General features: G+C 33.0%; 1 protein-coding gene across 1 annotated transcript in view; it reads right to left on the bottom strand.

The window, feature by feature from the left end:
- Positions 1 to 584: 584 nt before the first annotated feature.
- HFM1 (HFM1, ATP-dependent DNA helicase homolog (S. cerevisiae)) overlaps positions 585 to 13042 on the bottom strand; it is a 33946-nt gene continuing 21488 nt past the window's right edge. Inside the window, exons 24-37 of the mRNA XM_010006748.1 lie at positions 12835 to 12966; positions 11199 to 11284; positions 10102 to 10185; positions 8880 to 9037; positions 8082 to 8185; positions 5930 to 6025; positions 5408 to 5526; positions 4520 to 4602; positions 4261 to 4367; positions 2334 to 2432; positions 1818 to 1875; positions 1466 to 1568; positions 934 to 1091; positions 585 to 651 (exon numbers count right to left, since the gene is read on the bottom strand). Coding sequence (XP_010005050.1) covers positions 585 to 651; positions 934 to 1091; positions 1466 to 1568; positions 1818 to 1875; positions 2334 to 2432; positions 4261 to 4367; positions 4520 to 4602; positions 5408 to 5526; positions 5930 to 6025; positions 8082 to 8185; positions 8880 to 9037; positions 10102 to 10185; positions 11199 to 11284; positions 12835 to 12966 — 1454 coding nt within the window. The remainder of the gene's footprint in view (positions 652 to 933; positions 1092 to 1465; positions 1569 to 1817; positions 1876 to 2333; positions 2433 to 4260; positions 4368 to 4519; positions 4603 to 5407; positions 5527 to 5929; positions 6026 to 8081; positions 8186 to 8879; positions 9038 to 10101; positions 10186 to 11198; positions 11285 to 12834; positions 12967 to 13042) is intronic.

The following is a 13042-nucleotide window of genomic DNA, read 5'->3' on the forward strand; positions in this document are numbered from 1 at the left end:
GAAACATACTTGTTTGAAAGAAGTTGCACTTTTTTGTTTACAAGTTGATAGCACTGCTAAAATGTAGACAGTACAGAATAATTTACCATTCTATTACTTTTACTTGTAAGTCTAGTTATTTTATAGAATCATTGCTATGAAAAATACAGAATTGTAGAAACTGAAAGACAAAACGAAAAACGGTGAAGAAATTTCTGAGGAGAGTTATTTCATTTTCTTAAAGAGTACTTGTGAGCAGGGCATGTAATAAACAGCTTACTTTATGTGATTTTTTATCTATACAAGCACTCTTAGTTTGAGAACTATTCTCCTTTGATACATTCCAGTATTTTTTCTTGTAATCCTGAAAACAGCAAGGTCAACAAAGAATAATTTAAGCACTTTTCAAAATTAGATAATATATCTAGATTTCCATAAATTAGACATAAATTTTGTTACTATCTACTCTATGCAGCAATCCAGGTATTGGTAAATAGTTGTACAACAGAAATAAAATACTCTTAAGCGGATTTGAAGGCTTCACTCTGTAAAAATGACTTTTTTTTTTCCCCCCCAGGACTTACAATGTATTTTGTTTATATGCTTTACAAAATGCCATCAAATATTCCAAGAAAGGGCTTGACATCATTGATTTCATCATCAGGAAGGTATCTAATGAAGATAAAGCAGAAAAAAAATTAAATTAGGTGTAGTACATTAAATCCTATAAAATCAGGAACAATATACAAAGTATAGTCAAGAGACACCAGACAAGCAAAATAATTTTAAAGTATTTGCCTTTCTAAGAAAAGTTAATTGCTATTATTATTGTGAAAATTTGTATTTAAAAATTAATGTTATAAATTAACACATCACCAAAAGGTCTGTGTTCCATAAGGAACTAAGCACTGGAAAACTGAGGCAACAAAAAAAACATACACAACTTTTTATTACCTGGGATATACTTCTTTTTCCTGTTCTTTTGTGAAAATAAAAAAATCCTCTTTCCTAGTGAATTTAGAAGAGTCTGAGATTATTTTTGAGATCGAAGAACGCTGTATATTTTCCAGCTCTTGTGAAGGATCTGAATGCTTTTTCTCTTGAAAACTGGACTGCAGTGTAAATATTAGAAAGTGCATATGGATAAAATACTAATCAAAAGAGAAACTGCCAGATTGTTGTAGTATGTAGTACAATTATTTATATTGATATTAGAGTATTTGACAAGCATATGATAAATAGAATTATATAATTGGAAGACTTCCAGAATCACAATCTAATCAAGTAAATAGTTTTGCATTCTTGCTATATAAAGTAAATTCAAGTTCTAGTTCTTTGTATCATGAATATCACAGGATGCATGAGTGTTTGGATAACACAGAAAGACTCAGAAAGGTGGTATTTCCAAATCGATTCAGAAGTCAGATAAATTTACAAACAAAGTACTCTAATTATGGGAAATTGCTACTGAAATATTTTTACTCACCATATTTATACTTCCATTCTGTACAGATAAATTCACTTTTGATGTGCTATTAACAGGAACAAGTGAGTTCTGAATATTGGTCTCATCTTGTAAAGTGCATGAACTGAAATATCAAGTTGCAAAATTTAAGTATTTTTACAGAAGTGCAAAATAATTTTACTTTTCAGTTCAAGATTTTCTATTTATTTCCACCCACACTTAAAAAAATAATTCAATAATTAATATTTTAGAAGTTGAAGTTTCACACTTTTGTCAGTGAATAACCTGCTAGCCATTTAATTATACAGATACATATGAAATACAAACAGTATTTTTAACTGAATAAAATAATCATAAATTATATAATTCTTACTCTTTTGAAATGTCATTTGTGGCTTTGCTTGTATACTGGCAGAGTTGTTCACACTCATCTGGAATTTGAAGGCAGATATTTTCATGTTTCATATAAGAATGAAAGTTTTAGGCATTGATTCACAAAACAGCTGAAACCCCTGGTACATATTTTATATAATATAATAAATAGTAGCTTGAAAATAATTCAAATGTCTTAACATTTGAAATATTTCCTCTGGGGTTTTTGGAGTAATGTAAAGATAAGCAGAGATAAGCAGGCAGATGTATTGACAAATGTGCAGTTGCAGGCCATCCAGAAAATAAATTGTTGATTACTACTTTAGCAATATTCCCTTCTGTATTAGATGTGTCTCAATATAAGTGCCATTCAAAACAGAATATTAAATCTGATGGTCAATTAACCAAAATTTCAATAAGTTCTATCCATTGTATATTATAATAAATTATTCTCAAATAATAGCCTGTTCAATTATTTTTATGTAGGAAACAAATACTTTTGTTAAAATAAACTTACCTAATTCTCTACCTGTAAAGTTGCTAGCAAGTACTAATTTCTCATCATCAATATAATCCCAGACATTCTCTCTCATTGCAAAGTCTACATCCAAAGCATCTGAAAAACAAGATCTGTTTTTATCTGTACCAGTCAAGTTATGCATTAAAGATTTTTTTCCAAGAGAAAGCTGTAATATATCTGTAATGGACAAGCACAACAAAATCTGTTCTATGTTTTGCATTTCTTCTGCAATACCACATTCCAGCATCAGACACTGCTGGAATCTTCACTCTGTCATCATGGCTCTAATATGCCTAAGAAATCGTGATCCAGCTCTCTTTCAACAGATGAGGAGCAGCACAGGCTCCCATAAAAAATCCTGTTCCACACACACTGGCAACACCAGGAAGGTACTGCTGCTGTAATTTTGAATGTGCACAATCAGCACAGTGGAACAGGAATAGGTTGCCCATGGAGGTTGTTGATGCCCCATCCCTGGAGGTTTTTAAGGTCAGGTTAGATGAGGTTTTGTGCAACCTGATCTAGTGGTAGGGTTCCCTGCTCATGGTAGAAGGGTTGGAACTTGATGATCTTTAAGGTCTCTTCCAGCTTTAATGATTTTATGATTATTGCACAGACACACAGACTTTAAATAAACTCTAGGTTTAGGTTAGTACCATATCACAGTATATTCTTAATTACCTACATTTTTTTGGTATGTAATGGAAAGATACAACATTACAGATGCAGTTAACCCTATAAAAATAGTACAAACTGATGCCTTACTTCATTATAACTATTTTTGAGCACTTTTTAAAATGCAGATGGGCCAAATCAATATGGCCAAGGTTACCTGTTCTGCTACTATTCAACCAAGATGGTTTTTAGTCAAGAATATCTACTACAACCCCTGGATCCTGTATAATTTGCCTCAAGATGTTCTATAGCTGTACTGGAGTATCCATCTGTCTTCCCATGATTCTATGCTTTTAACAGAACCATATCATACTATACACTACCTGCTCACCCCCACCCAGCAACTGATGATACGGCTATGCAACAGTCTTCCATCTTAAGACTAGATAACAACTATAGCAGATAAGTTAGTATGGTAGGAAAACATGAAGCATTAAAGCAATAGGATTACAATCCAATCATCAAAATATTGAGTAAAAATGAAAATCTGAAATATAGCTGCCAACACTCAAGGTAGCATGAACTGAAAAATGTGTCAATTTGTTTCAGCATAGTGTTCCTTGTATGTCTGATTATAATGTAAATACTGGAGATGCTACTTGCTAGCCAAGTTAATCAAAACCTGATTCATATCAATCTGCTGTCAGCAAATACAATGACAAAAGGCATGCAGTGAGGAGACCATCATAGCTGTATACTGACAATGAAGACTGATCACTTAAAAGCAAATATAAAACCATCTCCGGCCTTTCCAATGAATGAGAAACAGAAAGGAATTTTTTTTTCCAGATAGAGATGTTTTACTAGTTATGAACTCAGTTACTGAATATTCACATTTTGTTAACTACCAAATAGAAGCTCGTATTTCAGTAACTTCTTCCAGAAGAAAGGGAAAATAAGAAAATACATAGATACAGGGGTAAAATACCTGTTGTGTTACAAATGGCTTCAGTGAAAATACATTACAGTCATACCTTTCAAGAAGTTTTAATAGTTTTGGACCGTCATATATTTGACTGTTTTATTTATTACTGTTTTATTTAAAGGTACATCTAGATACCTAGATCAAGATTAGAAATTCTTGCCAATACCAGAAAGAAAGCCAATTAAGGCCACTGTATTTCTCTCTACATTCAGTATTCTATAATGCTACACTGGTCACTACGGTGATTTTGGCAAGTTTGAGTTCACAAGTATATTAAGATAAAAACAGTGAAAATAGTAACTTCAAACATTAGCAATAACTTACTAATCTTCCCAGAATTCCAGGATTGCAGTTTCTGAGATCCTCCTAAGCTACTGACATTGTCTACCTGGTGCATTGAAGGTGATGAAGACAACTGTTTATTGCTAGGCCTATTAAAAAAAAAATATTCAGTGACATGCCAGCAAACCAGTTGCTGAAAGCTGCAAAAGAATTTTATTCAGAAAACAGTTTTTAGTTGTTACAACTCAACATACTATCTAAAATAAGACATTTCTTTTTTGCTACTTGTATTAATCAGTACCTTGGCAATGCTGGCAACGAAGATTTAGGTGTAAAAACAAACTGTTTGAGATCCACATTTTGAGCTTGATTTAACATCTGCATCTAAAGAAAACAGATTATTGTAACTGGTAAGATAAAAGCATATTGAAAACAGTTGTTTTTTAACAATCTAATGAGATCATTAATACTGTACCAAGTTAACACAGTTCTTAAAGATACATATCAAATCTTTCTGATGTCTGCTTATCTAATGTAATCAGTTAAAAAGGCTTGAATTACATGCTTGCAGTGAAGTTATCCTAGTACCTTGGCAAAGTCAAACTGGTAATCCCTAACTCTCATCTGTATTAGCTATAGGCTAAATCATTCTCTATTGCAAGCAAAAAGCACTGTGAGGTGGAAATAACACACTCCAATAACAAATGCTGTTCTTGTTGCAGAAATGACTATTTTAGTACTACTATGAGCTATGAAAGCTATGACATATTTCGCCAGTTAAAAACTAACGTGGTTGGTTTTCTTATAAACAAGTGGACATCCCTGTCCAAACATTACTCTGATAAATACCACCAACTGTTATAAATCAGGTCATATGTTGCCAAAACCTAGTCAAAGTACAGTACCTTACAATGATGTCTCTGTACCTTACCCATCACATGCATAAAAGTAAAAACAGAGGACATGCACAGAAGTGGATCATTGGAAGTGTTCCAAACAGCAGCAGAACGTCTCAAAGATTCCTGGTCCTTTGGCACCTTTGTAGTACTTTGCTTTTTGCATTCCACACAAAAAACCCCAAACCTGAATGTTCATATTCAGTTGTAAAATTATCTCTGCAAACAAATATATGCAAATACATAACAGACTAAACCAAATCTATTCAATGGATAACTGTATTCAAATGAACCTTTAATCGTTTTACTGGGGGCACAGATGAAATTGAGTTCCTGCTCCTTAAATCAGCTAAGTACATAGAAAACTTGGAATCTCCATTCATCTCAGACTTTGGAGGTACTCCAGTTTTACCTGTGAAAAATAATTAAAGCAGTCTTCAGATTACTTTAGGAGGGATAAATCCTAATTATTTCCAGATCAGCGGAAACTTTGTCACTAAGCTTAGTATATTCTATTAAAAGATCCCAAGAGATCTAACATATTAATTAAAAGACTTAACACACCAATAGTTATATGAAAGTGTAACAACCTTGACGTTCCTCTTAAATCACATGTGACATGTTCTGAAAAATATTATTAATCATCGTAGTGCCTATAAAAGTGTTTATAACTGTATCATAGTAACAACGCAGGCCTGACTCTCTTGTCTACATTGGTAGACAATGTAGCTATTGGTATAAATTAAGCTATTCTAACCTCTCTCTCTCCTTCTATATATATGAGTAACATAAATAGTAGATTTAATGAGACTCACAGCAGTCATGTCCACACACATCTTTATTTTTACAGCGATGGTTGCATTCTCTGTTTCCATATTTCTTGTAAGTAACCTCCAGTTTAGATCTGCCTCCTAGGTGATTATAATACAGAAATTGTAATATTTAACTTGATATGTATTGTTGAGAGAGTACTTAATGAAGTAATAGATGGGCTAGAAGTTATCTAGGTCACTAGAATTTTGTTGCCTTAAACAAAACTTTGGGCTACTCAAACAATGTAATTGAAAATATATTAATCAAAACTACTGAAAAACAGATTCACAAATGAAAATAGTAATATTAGATACCGAACACCTATGTTTTTTCTTACTATCAAGTTCAAAGCATTGATGTATAGTACTGGACAAGCAGAAGCACCAGCACTGTATTTTTAATATACTTGAGAAAGAAATAGTATGGATACATATTTAGCTCTCTACCAAAAGCAAAATTAAATTTATTGTTGTCTCTGGTATTAGCCAGATGTTGTGATCTGACTATTTACCTGTGTCTGCTTTTGCTGCTGGCAGACTTTGTGGTGAGCCATAACACACAGCCAGTGAAGACTCAGCTTTTGGTTTTTGACTGGTAACCGCTTTATTTCCCACTGGTTTTGCTGTCAAGTAAAAGGCTGTAAATACTTGCTGTATATCAAGGCCAACTTTGAAAAAAAAAATAGACAAAAATATTTAAAATTTTTATAAACTGTTTCTAAACTACTGATTACCTTCAGTTTTCTAAAGTATTTAAGAAAGTCTAAATGTTATTAAAGGATCATGGAAATTTGTTACAATTGTGTACCATTAAACATGCTTTTATATGAACAGATTCTTTATGATTGAGATTAAAAAACTCAAACATTTTTTTAATTAAAGACATGGTTACTAGATGTGTAGCAAAACCAGTCCCTTTTACAGAATTTTTCTGTATTGTTTTAAAATTGTATTATCTATGGCTTTGCACTGCCATTATAATTCTAACTTTAAAATTGTACTACAGTCTATGTGACAGGAGTATGAGCAGCTTGGTATTGGCAAAGCTGTAATATGAGTATGGTTATAGTACTTCTGAAGCTGACTGCTGATAAAGGTTCTGGTTCTAATTAAACCAAGAGTCATACAAGACAACAAGAGACACCATTTGTAAAAAGAGTATTTTTGTCTTTTATTAGGCAACGATTGCTGAAAAAACAGACATGCTTTTAATAAATGAGATTTCCTTCAAGTCTGAAACAGAATCATACTTTAAAACAAGTAGAGAATAGGCAAGACCTGCTTTTAATCCAACTTCACAGTTACCAATTTAGGAGAAATCAGCTGTTGTTTTGAGTTTTTCTAAACTCAGTAGATTACAGATAGCCAAGCAGTAATAAAATGACATTTTTTTCCCTTCATCTCTGGTTAGAAAATGCTCCTTTTTTCCTGAGATACAGGTTTAGCCATAGGAATACAGATTATTCCAGGCTTGATTATGGTAATGGTCTCAATATTTAATGTTTATCATGGAAGCACCAAAGATACTTCAGTTAACTGAGCACACAGTAATATTCTTTACAGGTGGGGCATGACAATAGAATTTAATACAGTTAGTCTATTTTAAAATTGTATTTCAACATTCTGTGCTTCAAGGTCATCACTGTCTCTTCTCATCTGCTGCTACAGTTCCAATTGTATGGAAATTGGGGGAGGGGGGAAATGTTTAAATCTACACACATTAAGGCACAGAATTTTCCACTGTAGAAATTCCTTGCAACTGAAGTGACAAATCCATATCTAATACTTTTTTTATCACAATGCAAAACCTAACCATTTATAAAGACAGCTCTTCCCAGCATAAATAACCTGCTGAAAGTTAACTAATCTTGAAGGTGAAGGGCAAGAGAGAAATCTAATTTGTCTCAAATGAGCAAAATGCTCTCTCCTAGTAACAGATTTGATGTTTCCTCAGTCCATTAACATGATAGTAAATGAAACAAATAGATATGTATTTCAGACTGTTAGGTAATATTCAACCCAGTAAAAAACAGGTAATATAATTTTGTTTCCTGATCAGTTTTATTATATTTTTTGCTTGATAGAAAGTGTTTTAATAATTTATTAAAATTATTCTACAGTTGTTTTTAAATTAAAAGCATACCAATCAACCTACCATAATCAGAACTAATTAAGTTTATACTAATGTCCTCTGATTTAACAGCTCTTTTCACCTCAATTTTCTTCATCCAATATCCAGATTTCAGCAGCACAGAATCCCTGTAATGTATCAGTAAAGTTTTGTTAGATATGGACAATAAAAACAAGACTGCATACTATGGCATTATAACAAAGTGAAAGAGCCTTTATTTTGTCTTAGTTCTTGGATTTTGCTTGATACGTGGTCTAAGAGTAACCATTCAACCATGATTTATGGCTCTAAGAGAGCCAGGATCCCACAGATCAGTTTCAGTTCTGACAAAAGTGCCAGACTTTGGCCAGAACTCATGTGAAAGTCACACAGTTGGAAAATATTTTGGTTTTATTTTCCCATTTGCTCCAAGCATATCTTAGCCAACTGAAGAATTTAATTCCTCTTCGGAGGGAAAAACAATTTTGACAATACAATATAATTAAAGAAATACAGCTAGTAAGAGTAACAACTTGATAATGTAACTTTTAATAGATATTTTACTTGGTTTGCATTTATATGCAAATTATTATGACTTTCAGAATATGACATGAATGTTGTACAGGTGTTTCCATATATTCTGTATACTGATAGGCACACTGGCATGTTTTTGGGGGTTTTAAATCTTGTGCAGCATTTTGAGTGACTAGAAAATGCTGTAGGATAAAAAATAATTTTGTACCATTTTCATCAGTAGGAAGTACTGCAAAAACTGCAAGTCATAGAAAGGACAAAAAACCAACACCCATAAAACTGTGAGGCAAAGAACCTGATCATACATACATAATTTTCTGATTAAAAATTACTTGGTTGTCAGCATCTCCCATGACCAATGTAACATAGTGAAAGTCTGTCGCTGTTCTCTTTGTCTGAAGCTGTTCGTAGTTTGTTAATTTGATGGTCACTAAGATTTCAGCCAAAGTATCACTGTATTTTGGAAGCTAGGAAAAATTATATAGAAGGAGATGTAACTGCTAAAATATGCAAAGCAAAATATATTCCCTTCCATAAATCTTGTTGATATAAGCACAAAAGGTTGATTTAAACAATTTCAATTTGTGATAAAATTCTTATGTTATTCTGACACACTATTATACAGTACTAATTGCCCATAGCTGAATATCCTGAAATTGATTAAATATTGAGAATAAATTCTACATTTGAGCTCTTGAAAACTTCTCTGTTCAATGCAAAGACAAACATGCAAGAAGAAAATGAAGTACATTTTAGCATCCCAACGTTTCTCCATAAGGTATTTATAATTGTTAAATCTTTCTTCTGAGAATAACTTTGAGGTACTCATCTGGTATTACATCAAATTAAAAACTAAAATACAACTGATCATCCTAGTACTCTTTCACACATTTACTGAGTTTTTAACTGCATAAGTGTCTGCATTTGTACCAAAATCACAAGACACTTCAAAGGCTATTTGTCAAATCTTGCATTTTAGAAAGATACAGTGTCTATGTGACCTGTTTAAAGACAGAATGCGCATCAGAACCTCAAAGCTCTTGACTGCATGTGGAATTACACCCTTCCTTTGAAAGGGCACCAACTAGGTTGATGTAATAATTTACTGTTTCTCTATATTCCTTAGTGTGACATAGAAAAGAAACATGAGTTTATGCATCTTCAGTAAGTTTTATATGGATGTTTTTGTGTCTCTAGGGTTTGTCTGTATTCAAGATAGAAGAGACCTCTCAGACTCACATATAATGCTAGAATGTGTAATATACAGGTTTGCACCTGTAACATAAAATGCTACAATGACAGAGAGAGAGAGAAGAGAGAAAGGGAGATATGCCAATGTATTACAGGAAATGTCTATTCCAAGGCTCTCCTTAAATGTTTAAGAGTTTGATTATACATGCTGAGGTGGAAGAAGGACACAATATTTTGTAATCTCCTATCAGCAAAGGCTCAGAATTTCTTTAAGTCAGTATGTGGTCTTTCATTTAATAGTATCAGCATAAAAATGTAAAATAAATAGAAAAGCATTTACCTGTTCAACGTCAAGTTCGTATTTTGGAAGATGAAAAACAGATTCTTTTATCTGGTTTCCAAAAGGAGGATGTCTGTTTAAAATCTGCAAAGATATAATTTCATTTCTGATACATTCAGCTGATCAGACATGTCACCATAAACGTAAATCCAAGGAATCAAAGTCACCAGAGTAGTTATGTGCTTAACAAAAGCCCTTACCACTCCTGGTTCTCTACTGTCAGTGATTCCCAAAATAGCAACATATCCAAAAGAAAATTCCAATAGTTTTTCATGTTGCTAATACTTCTAATACTTCTGTTCAGACAGCAGCCAATGAACCAGCCAATGAATGCAAAAGTCAGGTTTTATGAGATGACTCTTTTCTGTTGCCCCAGCTTTACTCAAAACAAATTACAAGAAAAATTCTAACTGTGCAGAAAAGATAAACCAAATCTCTAAAGCCAAAACAGAAGCATTGAAGTAGCATTGATTTCCTTTAGAAATCCATTATATCTTCCAGAATACTGGGAAAACTATTTTCTCAGAAAAGAAGCCAAGAGCCAAACAACTTGTCCTGGGGTAAAAAAATCTAACTTCCGTAAAATACAAAGTGCTTTATAGATCATTCAGAAGAATTTTATTCTAATACTGTCTTTAACTAAAATTAGGAATAATGGAAATTAAGGATTCTCACCATTATAATACATTAAGAGAAACTGTGAATACATATTCCCTTTAATATTTTTTCTAACATCCCTAAAAAGGAAACACATATTGTTCTTTATTTAAAACCACGTTAATGATGAAATTCTAGAAACATAAGCACCTCCTTTCCAAAACCAGCCAAAGCAGTGAGATCATCCACATTAAATTTGGTAGAACAAAACATCATACACATTTTCAGGGAAAAATAGCAGTAGCCACTTTTATTCTTTTATACTAGTGAATAATAAAAAAACCAAACAAAAAACAACAAACCACAAATCCACTCAATTTTACTGGCAATCATATAGCAGATATATATATATATATTAACTACATGGCTTTTGTTGGTAACAGTATTAATATTCAATATTTTTCTTTTCATACTTATCTGCATACAAAACAATACATTACCAATTCAAGTTCCCTTGGGTTTGTTTCTTCTATTTTTTTAAATGATGTCAGCCCAGCATTTACCATAGCATTTGACAGTGATACACCTGTGAAAAAATTAAGCTTTATGCTGTTAAATGACAACCACTAATCTGCAATTATTCTCAGCAACTACACTATAGCAGGTAAAACCAAAGCAGAAATCATAGCTGTTGAAATGTAGTAAGGATTCAACTGAAAGCCAAAGGTCAGTTAAACACCAGTCACTCATGTAATGGAAATACTGATTACTAAGGCTTTTTGAGATTAAAAACATAGTGAGATAAGAGTTTAAAAATTTGGGATTTCTGAATGTATTATATAGTATCAGTAAATTTCTGTGAGTGCAAAAAATTCAGTTAACTTCATGAAAATACAGAATAGGCTTAGGAGCCACAACATGATAGAGGTCAAGGATCAGAGATCATAATACAGGCATCAATGTAACATTTGATTCAGGAAAAGAGAAGGAACTGTCAGCAGACAGTTCAAAAGATGCCTGTGAGCGGAATAGATGGAAATTTGAAAGTTAGCAATTCTTTGTAACACATGCTGCAAGAGCAATGACAGTGTAGGAAAAAAAAGAAGGGGAGGAAAGGGAAAACAGGACAAAGGAAAGGATGTGTCTACACTACAAGTACCATGTTTATTCCACTGATCCTAACCACCTGTAAATGCTGAACATGAAGGCAGATTCCTCAGATGACTGTGTGTGTATCCACACAGACCCAGCAGGAGTGGAAATGGGTTCCCACCACACTGTACTGTGCTGAACGCAAGCAAACAAGGCCCCTTGCCTTGAATCCACATGAATGAGGCAGTTCAGCTTCTTCCCCTGAGCTGGCAAGGCTGTAATGTTCTGCATCATGTGGATCTTCTGGTTTAGCTATTCCCTAATTGGCAGATCTCTCTACTATACTGTTATGTACAGAGTAGATGTGTCTTTATGAAGAAATACTGAGAATACTGCAGTGAGTTCTGAAAGCACGAAGGTATGGTAAGACCAGGCATCAAAGCAGGAAGCTGCACTATTACCTCAAAGAAGTATAACTACATTTTTATATTACAGAGGACTACAAAATTTCCAAACTTTTTTCAAGTAATAATGACAAATCTGCAGTTCCAGCCAGAATTTCATCCAGTAACAGGATACAGTGATAGGAAGTTTATTAGAAACTTATGATCCTCGTGTATAAGAACCTCATGCACAGTAATTTTATTTCTATTTCATTATTCCTATCCATGTCACTGCAAATTAAAGGACTTCCATGCATATGCATAACAGGAACTACAGTGACAGCTGTTTGGAAAAGAAGGCATAGCCTAGTCAGAAGATATACAATCACACAAATGTGGACTATGTCCAAGATACCAAGATGAACATTAAGAAAAAAGAACCACTCTGAAATACTTTGAAAGCCTGAAGAGAATTACTAAACAGATTAATTTTGCTTTCACCATGACAGAATATTCTGACAACTGTGGTACTCAGTTGTGGCAAGTAAGTAATTAGGAGTCTCATTTCATTATGTAAGCAGACAACCCAGAAATTAGCAGGCTAATTAGAGTTTTGATTCTCTACCAGATTACACATTTATAATTTCTGACTAGTACCTACCAATTTTTTCCAATTGTTTAGACACATGAAGTGAATTTTCCCAAAGTCTGCACCTGAAACACTTTGCTAAAATCAAAGCATTTAATAAAGCATAAAAGTTGTTCTTACATGATGCCAGGAAGTCAGATAACCCTGTAAAAATACAATTGACTTGTATTAATCAAATAAATATTATTATTATTATTATTATTATTATTATTATTATTAT

The sequence above is a fragment of the Chaetura pelagica genome, unplaced genomic scaffold (genome assembly GCF_000747805.2).
Source record: "Chaetura pelagica isolate M959 unplaced genomic scaffold, ChaPel_1.0 scaffold69, whole genome shotgun sequence".
In the NCBI taxonomy this organism is placed as follows: Eukaryota; Metazoa; Chordata; class Aves; order Apodiformes; family Apodidae; genus Chaetura; species Chaetura pelagica.